Here is a 21,740-nt window from a genome sequence, read left to right as displayed (position 1 = left end):
CAGACACTCAGGTCACTGCCATGAACTCCCCTGATCCCAATGACTCAAGAGCAACCATGTGCAACTAGAGATTATCATACTAAGTGAAGGAAGTCAGAAAAAGGCAAATACCATATGATATCACTTATACGTGGAATCTAAAATATGGCACATATGAACTTATCTACAAAACAGAAACAGACTCACTGACAAAGAGATCAGACTTGTGGTTGCCAAGGGAGTGAGGGTTAGGGGAAAAGGATGGACTGGGAATTTGGGGTTGGTAGGTGCAAACTATTATATATAGACTCGGTAAACAACAAGGTCCTACTGTATAGCATAGGGAACTATAACCAATCTCCAAACCATAATGGAAAAGAATATTGAGAGAATCATGCAGATATGTCTAAAACTGAGTCACTACGCTGTACAGTGCAGATTGGCACAACAATCATCAGTGATGCTTCAACGACAAAAATAGAGCCATCACAGCATCAGAAGGACCTCGGAGGTCACTGGTCCCACGCCAACAGGGCAGAGCCCCTCTACAGCATCCTGTGGTTACGCTGGCTCCAAGGAGAGCGCTCACCACCTAACGAGGCAGCCCGTCCCGTCTTCTCCTTACTGAGAAGCTCCTGCTGGTGGAAATTTCACCCTTGCACCCTTAGCTAGAATCTGCCTGCCTGCAATAACCACTTGGTTTCCTGGTTCTGGCCCCTTGAGGTTCTCAGGAATCAGCTTAATCCCCCTTTCACATGGCAGTCCAGCAGATATTTGGAGAGGAGGAATGAGGAATCTGGGGCCAGAGACAGGCCTGGTTGAAATCTCGACTCCACTGTGTGATCTTCAGCAAATTAGTTAACCTCTCTGATTCAGTCTTTTTATCTGTAAAGTGGGGACAATGTCTCACAGAGTTGTCCTGGGAATGAAAAGAAATCACAAGTTGAAGTTGCTTGTTTCATCACCAATTCTCTGACACCAACCGGATGTCCTACAATTCAACTCAATTCTGACACTACCCTGAGTGAAAAGGGCACATAAGAAAAAGCAAAGTCATGGACAAGACTCCGCCCACGTCAGAGGTGAGCTGCAGGTGTGGTTCTCTGACCACCTGCACTTCTGACCGACTTGACTATAAATTTGAGGGTTCTCACAACCTCCCTCTCGGTTTCTATGATTCCCTAGAATAGTTCACTGAAGTCACTGAAAGTGCTTGCAACTGCAATTGCAGTTTTATTGTAGAAGATCTAACTCAGGAATAGTCAAAAGAAAGAGCGCAGGGTCTGGGGGATGAGGGCATGGTGCAGACCTTCCACGCCTGCTCGTGGGATCGGTCACCACCCAGCCCAGAAATGTGCCTACCAGCCAGGAAGCTCCCCCAGACCTCGACGTCCAGGGTTCTTTAATAGGGGTGTGCATTGTTGCTAGGCAAAATTGATTTAGTCATTTGCCACTTGATTGAAAGCAATCTCCAGCACCTCTCCTTTTCTCCCTCTATGGTTGGGATGGGGCTGAGTTCCAATCCCTTAATTATATGCACGGTCTTTCTCAGTGGCCAGTCCCTCCCTTGAAATATCTAAGTTCCACATGTCACCCCATTTGCATAAAAGCTCAGGCTTGGTGAAAGGGGCCCATTATGACCAACAAAACACTCCTAATGCCTTGTGGACATTTTAGAAATCCCAAGTGCCAGGAACTGGAGCCAGAGGCCCCACATACTCTTTATGATGCCACTCCTGGCCCTGTAAGCACCAGCCTTCTGTGATCTTCAGCACCCTGCTTACATGCTTTTATTGCGCTCTCCAGGTTGACACGTTCCCACTATCTGGTCAGGGTAAAAAGCATTCTCATCAGTCTTTTTCTGGTTTTTCTTTTTGTTAATGTAGCTTGAGATTGAATCAGTTTGGGGACTAAAACATATAATTACAGTTATTTGGCATGCACCTGTTTACAATTTAATCATAAGCCTCTCATTACTCACGTTCCTCATGCTACGATGATTCTAGCCCCTAAATGACACATAATAAGCGCTAATAGCACTTGCTCTGCACCAAGCACCGTTTGAACTACTTCACGTACATTAACTCACCCAGTCCACACAACAACCTAAGGAGGAGTTAGATCCGGGATCGAACCTGGGTCTCCCGCATTATGGGCAGACACTTTACTGTCTGAGCCACCAGAAAATCCCTAAATAGTTGCAATCTCTGTTTAATAGCTGGGGAACTGAGGCACAGAGAGGTTAGGTAACTTGCCCAAGATCACACAGCTAAAAAAGGGCATAGCTGAGATTTAAACTTATGGTCTGGTTCCAGAGTCCTGCTTTTAACCACCAAGTTCTGCTGCCCACAGCTTTGATCACCTCCCAACATTTTGAGAAGGGAAGGAAGGAGCACAAAAGGATGCCTCTGGCTCCTGCTGTCATGGTAAGGGAGTCAGTGTTCCATTTCCTCCCTGCCCACTGGAGCACCCCGTGGTGGAGCAGCCCTGTGGGACTGGCCTCTAACAAGTGAAGGCCGGCCTAGGGGTTCCTGTCCATTGGGCCCCAAATGTCTTCATTCCTCATGCTTTGTGGGAGAGAGCTACTTCAGAGACTTCACAGATCGATTCCCGGAAAATCCAGATACTCCAAAAGGAAGGGAGAGGACCAGCCTTTTCCTGCCTGGATGAGAAGGACTTAGGCCAGGCAGGTTCAGTACCAGATGGTGCCAGTCCCAGAGAAGCTGACAGTTCAGACACATCTGGAGCTAGGGTGACTTGGTGTTACAAGGAACACAGGAATCTCCATGCCCACATCCAGAGTACCCATTGAGGGACTGCCTGTTGCTATTTTAAAAATAACATCAAAGATTTGGGGCTGTGACGGTGCCAAAGAGAAAGAAAATGGATAGGTGTGTATATGTGGGGGCAATGCCTCTGGAAGAATTTCGGTCTGCTGCACTGTTTGCCCAGAAGAATCTGGGTGGTGACCCCAAGTCTGCATGGCTCTGCTGCGTTCCCATGATGTTTGACCTTGTGCTCTCTTCTTCCCAAGTTCCAGAGATGAGGCTTGCTGGGAGCATGAAGCAGGTGAAGTATTCTTAACTCAACCCATGTGCATGGGATTGCCTTGAAATGCAAGGCAGTCATCAGCAGGTCATGTGTATTCTTTGCAGATGTTTCTCTTTTGGCATTTGGCTTGAGGAAGAGGCACTGGGGAGATGTGGGTAGAAGGTCTTTTGCTCCAGGAAACCTAGATCCTCCATCCTTCTGCCTTTTTCTACACGAGTCTGTTTCTCTCCCTACAGCGTCAGAGCTGGATGGGGCCCCAAGGTCCATTCTGTTCGTTCCCCCATTTAAGGATGGACAAAATGAGATCCAAAGAGGGAAATTACTTACCTGAGTCCATGAACAAGGGAATGTCAGAACTGGGGCAACACTGCAGCCTTCTTGTCTAGAGCTAATTCAGCCAGAAACATCCCTGACAGACTCAATCACTCTTTACTGAGATGAAGAATCTGGCTTTAAAATGTCACTAAGTACAATCTCAAACATTCTAGCAACCTGCCAAATATGTTTCAAAATGTCTCTTTAGAGAATGTTTGTTTCTGGCTGCCACTCCCAGGCCACTCCTTCCTCCCACCTCCATCTCATTGACATGGCTGGTAAGGATGGTGCTAACTGGGGGAGATCTGTTGAGAGCTTTCACAAGGAGCTGACTAATTAGTGACAGAATTAAGACCAGAGGTCATGGCTTTGTAGACTTGCAAAAGTGGGTTGTGGTGGCATTTGGACCACTCTTGCTGCCCAGGTCAAGAGTATGGACAGCCATGGGAAGTGGTGCCTAACACTAGCGTTAGAGGCTTTGTGCCATCTTGGCATGCTTGCTAGAAATGGTAAGCTCCTGGAATGAGTTTTTTTTTAAAAGTCTCTCAGTTGTGTCAGACTCTGCAACCCCGTGGACTATACAGTCCATGGAATTCTCCAGGCCAGAGTACTGGAGTGGGTAGTTGTTCCCTTCTCCAGGGAATCTTCCTAACCCAGGGATTGAACTCAGGTCTCCCACACTGCAGGTGGATTCTTTACAAGCTGAGCCAGCAGGGAAGCCCTGGAATGAATGCCTTCTGTTAAACGCCACAACCACAAACATTTATCCATGGTATTTCAACCATGGCTGCCCATTAGAATCACCCAGAGAACTTAAAAAAAATCCTGATAGCCAGGTCACACCCAAGATTAATAATATTAAAATCTCTGAAGTCAGTATTTTTCAAAGTTCTCCAGATGATTCCAAGGTGCACCCAAGCTTGAGAACCCCAAGGGTTCGGAGCTTCAGCTGACCCTTGAAGGACCTTGTCCATCTGTCTTCCCTTGGACTTGCTATTTGCCTTCCCCAAAGAACAAGAATGCAAATAACAATAATATCAATCACCTGAGTGTTCTGGGCTGATGGGATGGACTCCCACTTATGTCTCTTGCCTGTGTGCCCCTGCCTACCCTACTCGGAAGGACTGTAAGGTAGAGGAGTAAAGTGCTGACAGAAGATGGAAGAAGAAGTCACAGACTTCTCATAGACAACAAGAATATGCTATTTGGTGGTCAACAAGGCCTGTTCCATAATGAGCTGCTGACTGGAATGAAAGCCAAGGCTTGGGCTAACAGGATGAGCCTAAAGGGCAGAGCAGATCTGGTCTCCGGAGGCCAGGAGCTGCTTTGAGTGAACAATGGCAGCCCCACCTCCTTCGGGAAGGGAGCCCCCAGAGGCAAAGTGAGGGAGGGGCAGATTAAGGATGAAAGCCAGGTGCCTTGATCTCAGGTAAAGCTCTTTTGTTGGTATCTTCCTATTTGACTTCAAAAACTAGTTATTGTTCAGTCAAGGCACTTGCCTTCTTCTGCTGAGAAGGGGCTCAGCCATTTGGGAGAAGGCTGAAGCTCTGTAAGCCCCCACACCCTCCGCATGTTGAAGGAGCAAGATAACCCAGACTTGAGGGCCTGGCAGCGCTGACACAAAGGGAGACTGGTGGCCACAGTCCCACAGCTGGGAAGCCAAGGCTGAGTAGCTTCAGCAGGACCCCAATAAGGACATTCATTCACTCACCATTTAGGCATTTTAAAAAGCCTGCTTTAGTGGAAAAAATTAGTGACTTGTCCCCAGCCCAACCTTCCAAGGATGGCCCTAGTTCTCACTCCAGGTCCAGATACCCAGGCCTCTGGGCAGCCCGGCGTATCTTGCCCTTCAATCAGTATTCCTTCTTTCACTGTTTCTCAATATTCATTTACTGGGATTTAGAGAAACTCATTTTCCACTAATAAAAATTGAACACCTCCTTTCAATTCATAATAAGAAATGATTCTCCAATGAGACACGTTTTGCAGAAACAGATTCACCAGTAATTCTTTTCCCGAGGCGGGAGCAAAGTCAAAGTTGTGGGGGAAAAGAGCACCCACCGCTCAGCCTGTTAGAAGTTCCCCGTTCTCTTCTCAGTTTCGTGGATTTCCCACCGCATGTGTTTTAGGAGGCTTCTTAGAGGGTTTACATTTTAGATCAAGTACGAACTCGCAGTGAATAGCTTTACACTGTGTGGATAAGCATCACAAAACGCCCCTAAAGCCTTGCAGGTCGCGCTCGCACTGGGGGACCAGTCTACCTGAACCGTAGTGCGGCGCTCAAGCCCCCCGAGTCAGGCGGGGAAGGGCTGGGGAGCGGAGCCAGGGACAGACAGACCTTCACTTAGTCGGACGATGCATCAGCGCCCCCTACAGGCCGGCAGCCGCGGCGCCCTGCCTTCCAACCCGCCTGCCCGCTCACACTCTCCTGGGAATAGCCTCATCCCACTCCCCACCCCCAATCCAAGCCCTACGGCCCAGGAAGCGTGCACCCCGACTGGGAGCACCCTCCTTTCTACTCGGCAGGGATCCAGGAGTGGACTGCAAACCCGCAAGGACGATGAGTGAAGAGGCCGTCCCCGAGGCCGCCTCCCCGCCGCCCGCGCAGGGGCAGCAGTACTTCGACCGCTTCTCTGAGGACGACCCCGAGTACCTGCGCCTTCGCAACCGCGCGGCCGACCTGCGGCAGGACTTCAATCTGATGGAGCAGAAGAAGCGCGTCACCATGATCCTGCAGAGCCCGGTGAGTGGGGGTCTGATCCCCGCGGGCGGGGGAGGAGGGAGGAGGGAGGAGGGAGGGGAGGGGTGCGGAGGACGCTGGTGCACCCTGTGAACCCGAAAGTGAAATTGCTCCTCTTCACGGAGCAGTTTTCAGCTTTGAGCAAGATGCTCCGGCTGCGTGGGTATTTGAGTCTCTCCCTAGTCGCTGGCAGATGGCAAAACCTGGCTTATGTGCAGTTTATGGCTTGTGTTTGACTCCCTGGTTGGGGAAGGTGGGTCTGAGAAGCAGGAGCCCCACTTCAGTTCCTTGTGCCCCTTCTAAGCCTCACTTTCCAGTCTTCCTCTCCCTCTTCACCAAAAACTCTTAACGATTCCGGTAAACCAGGGGCCAGCGAGAGGCGCCACGTGGGAGGTCTGGGGCTCCTTTTTCTGCACACCGCAATGAACTCTGTCCTGGCACATAAGGCTTTGACACACCAAGGCAGGAGTGAAGTGGGCCTGAAAGCCCCAGGAGGCGGGGAGTAGAGAGCAGAGGGGCAAGTCCGGGTCACCCAGCCCTGGCCAGAGTCTTGAGGTCAGTTGGCACCTGCCTGGCACGGACACAGTGCTCTTCCCCAGGTGGTGCGTTGAGAAGGATGGAGGGTGGGTCTCCTGGCCCAGTGAAGCAGGGCGGTGATGCAGGCCCTCCGAGCTGGAGGAAGAGCAGTGTGGACAGAGGCAATGGGTCTCTCAGGGAGTAGAGCTGGCGGTCCTCAGGAAACAGTACATGATCCTAAGTGTTGGTAAGCCCAGGGTAGAGTGGCATCTCCAGTTACTGGCCAGGATGGGCTCTGCCCCAGTCCCTACCAAGGTATTGGAGAGCCAGGGCATGCAGTGGGCTGTGTGTGACCCGGCTGAGAGCACACAGTGAATGCTAAGGACGATGGGCCCCAGGTCTTGGTGACAGGTGACAGTGAGCTGGGGGGTCTGGAGGAGAATGCATTGGGATGACAGAAACCCTGTGTGAGACCAGAAGGGGTGGCCGTTGTGTGGTAGGAGCGGAGGCAGAGTTAGTACTAACTGAAGTTTGGGAACCAGAAGGATGGGACTATTCTCAGGCAGGAGACCGGGCCAAGAGGCAGTCATGCTGCTTCTGTCCTTTTTTGTAGATTCCTCAACACCTAAGTGGCTCACTATTTCCTCCTGAGTGTCACCTGGTAGGCTGGCATGCCCTATCCATGGCCTGATGGTCTGAAAAGCCAGGCTTAGAGTAGCAGGACATCAGAAGTGACCTCTGAGGTCATCAACTCCTTCTGTATAGGACCCACCACCCCCACCCCTCATAAGGAAACTGAGGCCCAGAAGAGCCATCAGCCTGACTAATGGACAGGAAAGATGGCATACTTTTGCATTCAATTCTGCTTTTTAAAATGTCTTTTAATTACTAAAGTGAAGTCCTGCTATGTCTGATGGAGGGAGGGGTCTAGACTATCACTAAGACATCAGAAGAACCTGGATTCTGGAGTACTGTCCCCAGGGCAAAGGGAATAGGATCTATTCCCAGCATCTCCTTGCTGCTCCCCACACAGCAGTTTGGGGAGGCTCCTGAGGTCCCAGATATGTGGCTCTGATCTAGCTGACCCAGGGGCCATGGGTAGGCACTTAGAAGAGGGGCCATCAGTATCCCTTCTGCTTGAGAAACACTGGGAGGACGCCTCGGGGGCCTGCTTCAGTCTTTCAGGGAGGAGCTGGAAGGCCTCATCCAGGAGCAGATGAAGAAGGGGAACAACTCCTCCAACATCTGGGCCCTGCGGCAGATCGCGGACTTCATGGCCAGCACCTCCCACGCAGTCTTCCCAACATCTTCCATGAGTACGTGGGGAACTGGGGAGCTGCCAGGAGCAGAGGTGGAGGAAGTGGGGGTGGGGGGTGGGGGGAAGGCACAGTAATAAGCAGCTCGGTTGCCAGGCTACAAAGTGAGTGGTACAGCTGCCTTAGCAGACCTGGGGGATCTGGGCAGCAGGGAAAGAAGCACCTAGCTCCGCTTCTAATGCTGCTTGTGATGTAAAGGCCCACGGAGAATGATCCCTCATGCCCAGAACTAGGAGGGCAGGGGGTGGTGGAGACTGAAGGGAGAACTTGGTCCTGGTTCTGCTGGGGGAGGGGGTAGTACACTGCAGAGAGGCAGGGCAACCTAGGTGTGACCCCACCACCCCCACCCCTCATAAGGGGATTAGCATAAAGGAAGAGTTTTGTAACCCAAGGTGGCCTCTGCCTGAGGCCCGGGCGTGGACAGTGGAGAGTGAGAATTCAGCTCCCTGTCGCTCTAGCTTTAAGTACAGAACCTAAGAAAATCCTAGTGTCCTCCTAGCACCCAGCTCTCAGGCGGCTCTTTTCCTCAGTCCCCTGGAGTCACTCCTTTGGAGATGGAGTTGGGAGGGGATGCAAGGAGGCCTTTGGAGCTGATGTCTCCACGCCCCACTGGACACGCCAACCTGACTCCATAGACAAGGGCCAAGAGCAGCCAAGGCTAGGTACAGACCCATCTTCTTTGGCTGTGAAGCTCTGCCCACAATCTTTAAGAAACAAACATTGAAAAATACTTCCCTCAATAAAATAAATACAGGATTATGGTTGAAAATTAGGAAAATAATCAAGAAAGGGAATTAAAAATCACTGAACTGTATCCTTACAACCAAGAATTTCTTATCAATGTTTTGGTGTGTGTCCTTCCAGCCTTTTTTTCTTAATACATGGAGACTATGCAAAAAATGCAATCACATTATACACACAAATTTATAGCCTTAACATATCTTGACTTAATTTTTCATGTAAGAAACATGGTTATATAACATACTTTTTGGTAGATGTATGCTATTCTATGCATGGTTGAATATGCCATATTTAATTTTAATCAGTTTCCCATTTTTGGACTTTTAGGTCATTCCCAACTTTTTGCTATTATGAATGACAATTCAAAAAATATCCTTGTCAATAAATCTGTGATTAAATCCATGACTATTTTCTTAAGATAAATTGCTAGAAGTAGAATTGCTAGATTGAATTATATGCATGTTTTAAAGATTGTCATGCATAATGCCAAATTACCCTGGAGAAAGATGGAACGAATTTACATTGCTACCAGAAATGCAAGAATGCCCATTTCCTCCACCCTGATCTGTTAGTCTGTTACCATGTTTCATCCTGATGATATGATAGATGATAAATAGTACTTTATGTTTTAGTGTGCTTTTATTTGATTACTAATGAGATTGAATATTTTCATATACATATTGGGCATGACAGAAAGAAAACCCAATATGCCCAATATGTATATGAAAATATTCAATCTTATTAGTAATCAAATAAAAGCACCCTAAAACACAAAGTGCTGTTTAGCACCTATCATATCATCAGAGTGAAATACAGTAACAGACTACAAATCAATAATAAATTGCCTGTCACACCCTTTGCCAATTTTTTATTTGCACATTCTTTTCTTGGGCTTTTCTGGTGACTCAGCAGTAAAGAATCTGCCTGCAATACAGGAGACATAGCAGATGATGGTTTGATCCCTGGATTGAGAAGATACCCTGGAGGAGGAAATGGCAACCCACTCCAGTATTCTTGCCTGGACTATCCTGTGGACAGAGGAGCCTAATGGCCTATAGTTCATGGTGAAGCAAAGAGTCGGACACAACTGAGCACACATATTCTTTTTTTACAGATTTAAAAATCTTTATAAAGTAAGGCTATTTCTCTACTCCCTATCAAATACACTGCAGATTTTTTCCAGTGTCTCCTTTGCTTTTTAATTTTTTCATGATATTTTTGTGTTGTAGAATAATTTCCATGGAGTTGAATCTGTTATTATTTTCTTTTGTGTTGTCTGCTTTTGATTGTATGCTTAGAAACACCTTCCCTATGTTTTATCATCCAATAAAATACTTTTAATTATTAATTTGCAATTTTTCTCAGCCATCATACGAGTTGATTCTTTAAAATAACTTTAGAAGTATTTTGTCAAGTCTCTTCATTCACCTCAAAAAAATTCCTTCTGGGATTTTGAATGGGGTTGCATTAAATGAATAGATTAATTTGGTGGAGACTTTATAAATGTTCAATTTTATATTAGAATGTAAGCTCCATTGGGGAAAGGATATTTGTATGTTTCATTCACTGTTAGAGTAGTATCCTGAACTTAGAAAAGTAGCTGGCATGTAACAGGTGCTTAGAAAATATCTGCATGAATGAATTTTAAATCTTTTCAGAAATGATTTGTCTTTTATTATTTAATTCTTTAATGTCCATCAGAAAAGATAGTAGCTATTTTTATGTTCAGTTCAATTCAGTCGTTCAGTTGTGTCTGACTCTTTGCAACCCAACGAACTGAGGCACGCCAGGCTTCCCTGTCCATCATCAACTCTCGGAGCTTACTCGAACTCACGTCCATGGAGTTGGTGATGCCATCCAACCATCTCGTCCTCTGTCATCCCCTTCTCTTCCTGCCTTTAATCTTTCCCAGCATCAGGGTCTTTTCAAATGAGTCAGTTCTTCTCATCAGGTGGCCAAAGTATTGGAGCTTCAGCTTCAGCATCAGTCCTTCCAGTGAATATTCAGGACTGATTTCCTTTAGGATGGACAGGTTGGGTCTCCTTGCTGTCCAAGGGACTCTCAAGAGTCTTCTCCAACACCACAGTTCAAAAGCATCAATTCTTCAGCGCTCAGCTTTCTTTATAGTCCAATTCTCACATCCATACATGACTACTGGAAAAACCATAGCTTTGACTAGATGGACCTTTGTTGGCAAAGTAATGTCTCTGCTTTTTAATATGCTGTCTAGATTTGTCATAGCTTTTCTTCCAAGGAGCAAGCATCTTTTAATTTCATGGCTGCAGTCACCATCTGCAGTGATTTTGGAGCCCCCAAAAATAAAGTCTCTCACTGTTTCCACTGTTTCCCCATCTATTTCCCATGAAGTGATGGGACTAGGTGCCATGATCTCAGTTTTCTGAATGTTGAGCTTTAAGCCAACTTTTTCACTCTCCTCTTTCACTTTCATCAAGAGGCTCTTTAGTTCTTCTTCACTTTCTGCCATAAGGGTGGTGTTATCTGCACATCTGAGGTTATTGATATATCTCCTGGCAACCTTGATTCCAGCTTGTGCTTCATCCAGTCCAGCATTTCTCATGATGTGCTCTGTATATAAGTTAAATAAGCAGGGTGACAATATACAGCCTTGACATACTCCTTTCCCGATTTTATGTAGTGCTTGCTGATTTCCTTTTTTAAATTTATTTATTTATTTTAATTGGAAGGTAAGTACAATATTGTGGTGGTTTTTGACATACATTGACACTAATTTCTTGTTAAATTTATTCTGGAAATTTTATGTAATTTGTCATTTTAAGTGATTCTCCATTCAGATCTTTTTCTGGTTATAGCTGTCACCTAGGGAAATCACTGGAGTTATATATATATAAATGTGTGTGTATTTATGTATATTATGTTTATATACATTATATACATTTATATATATATCATTGGAGTTATATATATATTATATATCATTGGAGTTTTTTAATATATATGTATATATATAGACTAATCCCTTATTATAATAGCTCTTAAATTCTATATCTTCTCAATGAATTCTTTTGGGTTTTGTATATAGGAAGAGATCACATAGTCATTTTGCATTCTTCAACATTTTACCGTTTGGTTTATTTTTCCAGTTTTCTTATTGCATCCATTAGAACTTTCAGAGCAATGTTTAATAATAGATCAGAGAGTAATCATCTTTGTCTTTTTTCTGACTTTAATGGTAATTCTTTTACCACAAGAGTTTGAGATAATTATTCTTTATCATGTTGAGGAAATATCTTTGTATTCTGGTTCAATAATAGGTTTTTCTCAGAAATGGGTATTGAATTTTATAAAATGCATTTTTGGTATATATTGATGTTTCTTTCCTTGATGTGGGTGAATTATATTAACAGATTTCTGAATATTGAACTCTTTTCATTCCTGAAATAAATCATTTGTGATTTTGATGCAGTCTTTAAGAATTACTCTTCTGGATTTGATTTGCTGGAATTTTATTAATTTTTACATCCGTAGTTACCCATGATGAAAAGCAGTTAACTTCTGGGGCAGCCTTTGTTTAGTACTGGTATTAAGGCTATAATTTCCTAAGATGAATCAGGGTGATCCCCACCCTCTTCTTTGCCCTGCCGCGGCTCAGTCACTCATTCTTGTCTGACTCTGTGAGCCCGTGGACTGTAGCCCGCCAGACCCCCCTGTCCATGGGATTCTCCAGGCAAGAATGCTGGAGTGGGTTGCCATTTCCTTCTCCACTTCTTCGCCCTAACGGAGCAAAAGCAATTAGGTAGGATGTCTCTACTCCTTGAAGACTTATTCACTTGTTAAGCTATCCAGATCTGAAATACTTGGATAACATCTTTTTTTCTGTTTCATCTAAAGTTCTTTAAAATTTTGTTTTTCTGCTTCTTGAGTAAATTTTGGTCATATTTATATAAAATAATTCATTTCACATGGCTTTAAAAACTACTAGTATGATTTACAATATTATTTTTATCATTTAAACTTTCTGCTGTGGATATGACCTCCCATTCTCATTCCTGGTGCTGTGTATTTCTGCTTCCTCCTTACTGGCAAATCCAGAGACTGGTTTATTCATAGATCTTCTCACATAAGCCAGTTCTTGGATTTACATATTGGTTCTTCTAATTTCCTTGTATTCTGATTCATTGATTTTTGTTTTTATACTCGTCAATTCTTTTCCATATCTTTTGTTTGGCTTATTTTAGTCTTTATATTTTTCTACAATAGAATAAAATGGATTTGATTTATTTTCATATTTAATACAATAATAAAGATATTTAAGGCTATGAATTTTTTTCTGAGTATAAATTTGATCTTGTCCCATAAATTTTGACATGTAGAATTTTCTTTATTGTTAATTTCTAGGTGGCTTGCAGTTGCTGTTTTGGCTTTATTTTTATTCTAAAATAAAATAAGTACCCTCTGGGAGTGTGCTTTCTCATTTGTTAGTGGTAGAATTTGTATTCTTTTAAAGGTTTATTGATAATGTCTAGTTTTATTGCATTACGTTTAGAAAATGTAGCCTACTTATTGTCTGTGTTGGGGATTTATGAGATTTTTTTGTGGCTTAATATCATATTTAAATGATACATGGATGTAGACTCTATCCCTGGGGCATAGTATTTAATTTATATCTTCACTTATCATTTTTGATTTTATAAAAAATTAATGTTGTGTTGTCTCCCACTGTATTTGATTTCTGTTCATTTCTCTGTATTTATGGCCGCTTTTGCTTTGTATATCTTGATAAAATGTTTTTCAAAGCATAAATGTTTTTATAGCTATAGCTCCATTATGGATTATGCTTTTACTCCATATAAAATGACCTACAAAATGGCTCTTTTTGTCCAAAAGAGTATTATTTTCCTTGGCTTCTACTTTGATCATATTATGACCTCTGTTTATTTTTTGTTTATAGTTGGCTGGGCTACTTTTGATGGTCTCTTTATTTTTACCAGCTTTGTGTCACTTTTAGTGTTTGTTTTTGTAAATCTCCTGTAGTATTGTCTTTTGGCATCTGTTGCCATAACAGAGAAATCTAAAACAGTCTATTATTTGTTCCTTTGTTGGCAACCTTTTTTTTTTCCTAGATGCTTGTGGAATTTCCCCCTTACCCTCATATTTCAGAAATGTTGTCAGAAAGCATTTAATTGTGGGTTATTTTTCTTTTGATGGAAGGCAGTAAGTCCTTATAGTTTACACACACACACACACACACACACACACACACACACACACACGTCTTTTTTCAACTCAAAATTTTTTCTTCTATTATATCAGTACTGACTACTTATATGCTTAGATGCCAGGGCTTCTGGTCTTTGTCCCATGTCTATCAAATTCTTGCTCATCATTTTCACGTCTCTGATCTTACACTCTTCCTCTGGAAAGAAATAGGGCTGACCAGCATTTCCATTGCTTTACTGATCGACATCTGCCAGGAAAACTATTGGATGCCTGAAAATCTGGTTGGTGCATGCCACGGTAATTGAGTCAGGGAATGTGGAGAAGGAAAATTCCGGGTGTCATGAGTCCAAGCCCAGAGAGGTTGTTCTTTGTCCAGCTCCATTCGCCTTAGGGTTTTGTTTGTTTCCTTTTTTTCTTCTCCTGTAGATTGTGTAGGTAGCTTTCTAGGGGTTTGGTGGATTTTCATCTCGGTGTTTTCTTAGGTACTTTGAAATAATGGCCCAGTTAGATCTTCACTTGATGAGGCTGATCAGAATACGCATCTTTTCCAAGAAGACCCTGAGGACAGAGGACTGGGGACTCCTGTGGAGCCCTCGGGTCTCTTCTGGGCCTGTGGGTGGGTAGTCCTCATGGGAAGCCCCACAGGGTTGGGGAGGGGGACTTTTAGGGGATACAGGACACAGAAGACATGATAGCAGGTGTTTTCAGACCTCTTCTGGCCTCCTGATCATCTCTGGGGACTCCACAATTATTTATAAAAGAAAGGTTCAAAGAACTCTCCCAACAACAGCTTCCCCCTATCTCCAGCTTTGCTTGGAGGCCTTATGCTTTTCATGTGCCTCCCTTCTTGCTGCCAGGGGCAAATACTTGTCTGGGGAACTAGAAAGGAGGCAAGGATCCTCGACTATTCAGCTTGAAATAGAAATCCTTAATTTTGAGATTTTGTTGCTGTTTTTCTTGCCAGTTCAGCCAGGTCTTTGGACCACTTATATCCCTGTCACCTTCCTGTACTGGACCCATGCCCTAGAGGCATACCACCACTGGTGGGCACAAGCCCTCTGGGGGCATCTTCCTGACATGGGGTGTTTGAGGCTTGCTCTGCTTGCTTTATGCGCTCAGTCCACCTTCATATTCACAGACCTTATCATTTCAGCTAATGGCAACCCTGATACGGGACATACATCGTGTGGTGTGGCAGTGAGGTTTGTAGTGATGCTGGAAGCTTCCGAAGAGCATTTTCATCCATTAAAGGTTTTAGTGGGATGCTGGGGAAGGCAGCATTGGGAGGCTCCCAGCCAGACATCATTTTAAGCCAGAACCCTTTCCTATTGATTCTTTTATTGTTTCCTAGACACTGATTAATTGGAGGGCTGGGGCTCAGATCCCCTCTTCTGGCTTCCCAAGGCATGCAGGCAGTGGTCAGCATGGTTCATGGAACAGACTAGACCTTTTGGGTGCCCTGAGTAGAAGACTATCAAACTCTCTAGGTTCATTTCCGTATTACCAAATTCCCAGAAAGAGCCATAAAGAACCAAGCAACTGCATGTCTGCAGGGGGTCAGAAGTGGTCCACCCTCAGCCTCCGGCCCTTCAGCCCACCACAGCCACATTGGCTTCTGGAGGTTTATGACTTGTCAGAAAAAGTTGAGGAATTTACCTCCTGGTTGACTTGGGTTTCTGTTTGCCCTTTTCCAAATCAGAGAAAAAGTTAGTTAAAACAATAGGATAATGCTTAGTAACTTCTTCATTAAAAATAACTATTAAAATGCACCCATGTTTCCACTCAGAAATTTATTTTTGCTTTTATTCAATGTCTATTTCTAGGGTTTATAGTCAGCTTGAGCTGAGAACCTTTCATTTGTGGCCTTGAGTCTGGCCATGGGTTTTGACCCAAAGCAATGCCTTTCTTCTCTAAAGGAGCAGAGGACTTTCTTGGGCACAACTATCCATTCTGTGGACGGTTTTCTCCTCTGGAGTCAGGGTCAAAGGATGTTGAATTTCCTGCCCACAGGAGTCTCGTGTATGGATGTAGTACCCAGGAGAATTTGGAGAGGGTGGGGGCAAGGCAGGGGAGCACAGATGTGAGCTCCTGACCTGAAAGCCGCCCTGTCCCCCTTCAGACTTCTCTATGATGACGCCCATCAATGACCTCCACACAGCCGACTCCTTGAACCTGGCCAAGGGGGAGCGGCTCATGCGGTGCAAGATCAGCAGTGTCTACCGCCTCCTGGACCTGTATGGCTGGGCCCAGCTGAGTGACACCTACGTGACGGTAAGGACAGCATCCGGGGCTGGGTGGGGCTCTGCCTATGGCCCCCACCAAATCCAGAGGGAGACCTCCTGACCCTTGGCGTGGCTGTTACACTGCTGGCCGTGAGCTCTTCCAAGGTTTCTGGCTACCTGAAATAGACAACCTGCCCCTTAGGTACTTCTCTGGATGTGGAGCCAGGAATTCCTGGATTCCTATTTCTAGGGCCACCCTTGACCATTGGGAGATTCCTCTTATAGCTCCATTTCCCTGACTCCAAATAAAGGCTGAGTCTTCTTCATCTCTCATGGGTCAGGAGGAAGTAAGCATTCTTGGGGTGGGGGGAGGTTTGTATGCAGTGGATTCAGGGGTAAAGGTGATTCAAGCACAGTATCGTTGGAGGTGGCCCCTCCCCCTCCTCACCACTGGGAACACATGTCTTTCCTCCAGCTGAGAGTCAGCAAGGAGCAGGACCACTTCCTGATCAGCCCTAAGGGAGTCTCTTGCAGCGAAGTCACAGCCTCCAGCCTGGTAAGTACAGTGTGACATCTCACTACCAAATTCTTGTTGAAATGACAGTACCATCTTTGCTCCGCGCTAGCCACTGCCATCTTGCCCTTCATGCAGTTTGCAACCTGGTGGGAGAGAGAAATCACGTGGACACCAAAACAAACTGTGCCCAGAGCATGATGTGACCAAGAGACCAAATGGGAGGTGAAGGCAGAAAGTACTCTAGGAGGGAGAGGGAAGGAAAGATGAGCCTAGAGGCCTCTGAGCCCAGGACTGGACTTCAAAGGCTGGGAGTCAGGAAGCCTTCCTGGCTCAGGGGTACAAAAGAACAATAGCCTGTGCTTTGTCCCAAAGCAATGCAAGGCTCTTCTAGTGCTGTGAGAGAGAGCTTCTGGGTCCCCTTTCTGGGCTGAGTTTTCAAATTTGCACGATGGCAGTGCCCACACACCCTATGGCCCTGGCGCTGTCCTCAAGAGGGGGGACTGTTTTCTCACTGGACAGAGGCACTGCATGGGACAGTAACTGTCCTGTTACGCTGCAGAGATTCTCGCGTGACAACAGTCACATATCCAAGGCCGAGATAAGGAGCACATGAGAGCAGAGAGAGCTCATCGCAGAGAGGGAAGCCTGAGCGGGCCATGCAGCCGAGGAGGTTGGGGAGCTGGGCTGAAGGGAAACCAGGGTCTGCATCAGACCCTTGCAGGTTTAAGTTCTTGAGATGGCAGGGTTGCTGCCACTTTCATGGGTCAGGCCACTCGAAAGTCATGTTCATCCTGTAAAATTCACTTAAAATAGCATTTTGTAAGAGAGGGCTTGTTGACCACCTTATGCTTCTGCTGGAACTAGTGTTGTCAGTAGCGTGTTCCTTGCTTTGGTACCACTTGCCTGCCTGGGCCCCTGGCTGGGTGTGGTAGGTGTGTGTGGAACTGCCCTGTGAGCTGCATTCGGCCTCTCCCCGTGCCGCAGTTTTAAGGGTTGCATGTCATGATTTTGCATGTCAAAGCTGTCATGATTTTTAGAAAGGAAAAATCTAGCCTGCTAATGTCCAGCAACCACCTCTAGTCAATAAGTTAGGCTAAATTAACTACCTACCAGCTGCTGGGACACTGCTCGTGGAGCAGGAGGTGTTTTCAGCCTAACGGTGTCTGGAGGGGCCTGTTTCAGGGTTAGGGTTGTGTTGAGTGATTTGGAATCTAAGAAGGAGGTGTTGGGGACTTCCCTATAGCTCGAGCGGTAAAGAATCTGCCTGCAATGCAGGAGCCCAGGGTTCAATCCCTGGGTTGGGAAAATCCTCTGGAGAAGGGAATGGCAATCCATTCCAGTATTCTTGCCTGGAGAATCCCATGGACAGGGAAGCCTGGCGGGGTACAGTTTGTTGGATCGCAAAGAGCTGGACGCGACTGAGCAACTAACACACACAAGGAGGTGTTGTGTGGTGCAGTGTCCGCCCGGCGGCAGTTCTAGGTGGCATGGGGGAGGGGGGGCGGGGGTGGTGCACAGAATGAGGCCAAAGCTGCTACTGGTGCAGTAAGGAGGAAGTCTTGGTCATCTACTGAGATGATCATATGGTTTTCATTCTTCACTTTGTTAATGTGTTGTATCATACTGATCAGTTTTCATGTATTGAACCATCCTTGTATTCCTGGGATAAATCCCACTTGATCATGGTGTGTTGTTCAGTCACCAAGTCATGTCCAACTCTTTGCAACCCTAAGGACTGCAGGACACCAGACTTGCCTGTCCCTCACTATCTCCCAGAGTTTGCCCAAATTCATGTCCATTTCATCGGTGATGCCTCCGACCATCTCATCCTCTGTCTGTATGGTCCTTTTAATGTGTTGTTGGATTCAGTTTGCTAGTATTTTGTTGAGAATTCTTCCATCAGTATTCATATTCATCAGTGATATTGATCTGTGATTTTCTTTTTTTGTGATATATTTTTGTGGTTTTGGTATCATGATGATGGTGGCCTCATAGAATGAGTTTGGGAGTGTTCATTCCTCTGCAGTTTTTTGGAAGAGTTTCAGAAAGATAGGTATTAACTCTTCTTTAAATGTTTGATAGAATTCACACCTGAAGCCACCTGTTCTTGGACTTTTGTTTGTTGGAAGTTTTTAATCATAGTTTCAGTTTCAGTACTTGTGATTGATCAGTTGATATTTTCTGTTTCTTCCTGGTTCAGTCTAGAAGGTTGTTCATCTCTACGAATTTGTCCATTTCTCCCAGGTTGTCCATTTTATTGGCATATATATTAATAGTTGCTTGTAGTAGTCTCTTATGATCCTTTGTGTTGGTCATTTTTGCATTTGTGCAAACTTATTTTTGCCTTTGTTTAGACATGATTAAGGAGTAGCTTTTGTCTTCTGTGTCACAGTCAAAAGTGGTCTTCTCTGATGATGATGTTCTGTGAGATTGTTTATGTTAAGCAGGAAGTGCTATGGCTTAGCTGTGTGCCAGGCCAGCAACGGCTGCCAAAAGTTGTGTGTGTGTGCGTGCATACATGCATGGGCATGCATGTGTTTTCACTGTAACACCCACAACCCCTTGGAGTCAAAAGCAGATTATGAGACTAGGGACTGCTCTCTCATTTGTCTTTTAAGACCTAGCTTTTGGGTGACTGGTAAATGGATGTTCATTATATTATCCTCTTTACCTTTGCGTGGGATTAAATTTTTTCAAAATAATAAGCTGGAAAAAAAGAAAAAAGCTCAGTTTAGATGCTACTTCCTCTGGGAAGGCTTCTCTGCTCTCCTGTTTCCACTGGGATTAAAGACTCATCCTATCTGCTTCTAGAGAATTCTGTGAATGACTCTCTCCTTGCACCTTGATACTCAAACTGTGGTCCATGGACCAACAGCAGGGGTATCACTGGACTCTTTTTGGAAGTGCAGACTCCCAGGCTGAGTTCTTGGCCTATCAAATTCGAATCTGCATTTTGATAGGATCTCCAGGTAATCCTCATGCATAGTGAAGTTTGAGAAACTCTTGCAGTTTTTGTGTTGAATTAAAATCGCCATTGTTTCCCAGTAGCCTGTGTGCTCACCCTTTGGGAAGGAACTCTTCCCCTGACCCCACCACCAAGCACATCCATTGCCCGTGGTGTGGTGGAGAGTAGACACTGGTGGGTGGGCATATGCCTGGCCTACCTGCAGGGAGGGGAGTGAGAGGCCTCTCCTTCTAGTGGTCAGAAGTCTCTCTTCCTCCTCACCCCTACCCTGGCCCAGATCAAAGTGAACATCCTGGGAGAGGTGGTGGAGAAGGGCAGTAGCTGCTTCCCTGTGGACACCACGGGCTTCTGCCTGCACTCGGCCATCTATGCTGCCAGACCCGACGTGCGTTGCATCATCCACCTGCACACTCCAGCCACGGCCGCGGTGAGTGTCAGCTCTTCAGCCAGCATTTCAGCCCCCATGGCAGCAGACCCATGGCACATGTCTCTCTGAGAGTCTCCCCACGGGGAGACGTAAGCCCCCGCAAGCTAGGAGCAAACTCACCATTTAATGCAGTTCTGGAAAGATTCCCTGGAACTCAGGCCAAGGTGAGGAGGGACACCCGATGTGGGAATCTCCTCCTCTCCATTTTTTCTGACTGTGGAAGCCTTGGTGAGGGGAGATAAGGTGAAGGTGTGTACTGTCGGCCCCCCTGTGTCCCCCAACTGCTGCATACGCAAACTGGCCCCACTCGCCCGGGTGATGCCACCTTCTGAGCCTCTGCTTAGGTCAGGCTGGCACCTGCGCCCTAGCCCAGGCTCTGGCATGGACAGATCTTGCTATGAGATCAGATGGTGGGAACCTGTACTGTGTCCACTTTTCACAATACGGGATGGGCTGAGAGCTGGGGCAGGAGGAAAGAGAACGGGGAGAGAACAGAGGGAAGACCGTCAAGGAGCAGGCTGTCCCCTGAGGGTCTCTGGACATTTTTCTATGTCTACCTGAGGTGCTGCAGTGCATCTGGAACGAGCAGATACCCAGTCCCCATCTTACCAATCCCCTGGCCAAACACCTACACGGGCAGAGCAGACCTGCCACTGACTTGTGATTTTTCTCTGCAAAATCACACTGGTTTACAAGCACTCAGACATTCCAAAAGTTAGACTGAGGCTATGTGATGTATTTGTGCCAAGTATGCATCTCTGCAGAGCGGGGGCTGATGTGAGGGACAAGATGACTGAAGGAAGGTGAGAGGCTCTCCCAATCTCTCCACGTTCCTTGATTTTAATAAAGGCCAAGGGTTGGCACATAGTGGTTACAGCCTGGGTTTTAATCATCTTTCCTGGCACTTGCATTGCCCCATTGCTAGAAAAATGGGAGCTTCTCAATGGGCCTCCCTGTTAGCAAAGAGTTGTGACTGTTACTGCAGCCAAGGGTGAAGGTCTCTACCAAGCCACCCCCTGGACCCTGGACACTGTTTCACTGCTGCCTGTCCCCAGGTAGAGCTTGACTGGCCATCTGAGGAGAGGGGACTATGACAGAGGGGCAGGGGTTGGGGGGGTGGGGGTGGAGTTGCTGCGCTAACCATTCCTTATCTCACTGAAGGTGTCAGCCATGAAGTGGGGCCTCCTGCCTGTGTCCCATGATGCCCTTCTGGTGGGGGACATGGCATATTATGACTTCAATGGTGAGATGGAGCAGGAAGCTGATCGGATCAACCTGCAGAAGTGCCTTGGACCCACCTGCAAGGTTCGGCTCAGCTGTTCTAAGAAGATGCTCTGGGAGGGGTTGTCAAAAACCCACATCACAAAAGGGATAAATATTCATTGGAAAAAGTTGCAGATAAACAAAAGCAACAAAAGAAAGGAAATAATCTTTCACCCTACCCTTCGATTTTGATGCACACTCCCATATCTATTCACGTAGATTTGCAAAACTAGGATTGTAAAACTCTGCTTTCCCCTTAGCAATATACAGTCAACTCCTCTGTAAGTTATTAAAATACTTTCTAATCACTATTTTAAATTACATGTCACCGAATGAATGACTGTTCCATCATTTACCTGAACAGTCCTCTATGGTTGGACGTTGAAAACATTTTTCTCCCCGAATTTTCCTTTAATATAAACAATTCCATGATGAAAATTCCTTCTGCTACACCTTTGTGTTTGCCTGGGATGGTTTCCTTAGGATAAA

The 21,740-nt window shown here is 45.8% G+C and overlaps 1 protein-coding gene across 1 annotated transcript in view; it reads left to right on the top strand.

The window, feature by feature from the left end:
• Window positions 1-21,740, top strand: part of ADD2 (adducin 2) — a 113,616-nt gene that overhangs the window by 60,362 nt on the left and 31,514 nt on the right. Inside the window, exons 3-8 of the mRNA XM_061155661.1 lie at window positions 5,872-6,088; window positions 7,779-7,917; window positions 15,977-16,128; window positions 16,555-16,635; window positions 19,839-19,988; window positions 21,150-21,293. Coding sequence (XP_061011644.1) covers window positions 5,906-6,088; window positions 7,779-7,917; window positions 15,977-16,128; window positions 16,555-16,635; window positions 19,839-19,988; window positions 21,150-21,293 — 849 coding nt within the window. The 5' untranslated portion in view covers window positions 5,872-5,905. The remainder of the gene's footprint in view (window positions 1-5,871; window positions 6,089-7,778; window positions 7,918-15,976; window positions 16,129-16,554; window positions 16,636-19,838; window positions 19,989-21,149; window positions 21,294-21,740) is intronic.

This window comes from Dama dama, chromosome 11 (genome assembly GCF_033118175.1).
Source record: "Dama dama isolate Ldn47 chromosome 11, ASM3311817v1, whole genome shotgun sequence".
Taxonomy (NCBI): domain Eukaryota; kingdom Metazoa; phylum Chordata; class Mammalia; order Artiodactyla; family Cervidae; genus Dama; species Dama dama.
The sequence above is the reverse complement of the archived record's forward strand: the minus strand, read 5'-3'. Positions and strand labels throughout refer to the sequence as shown.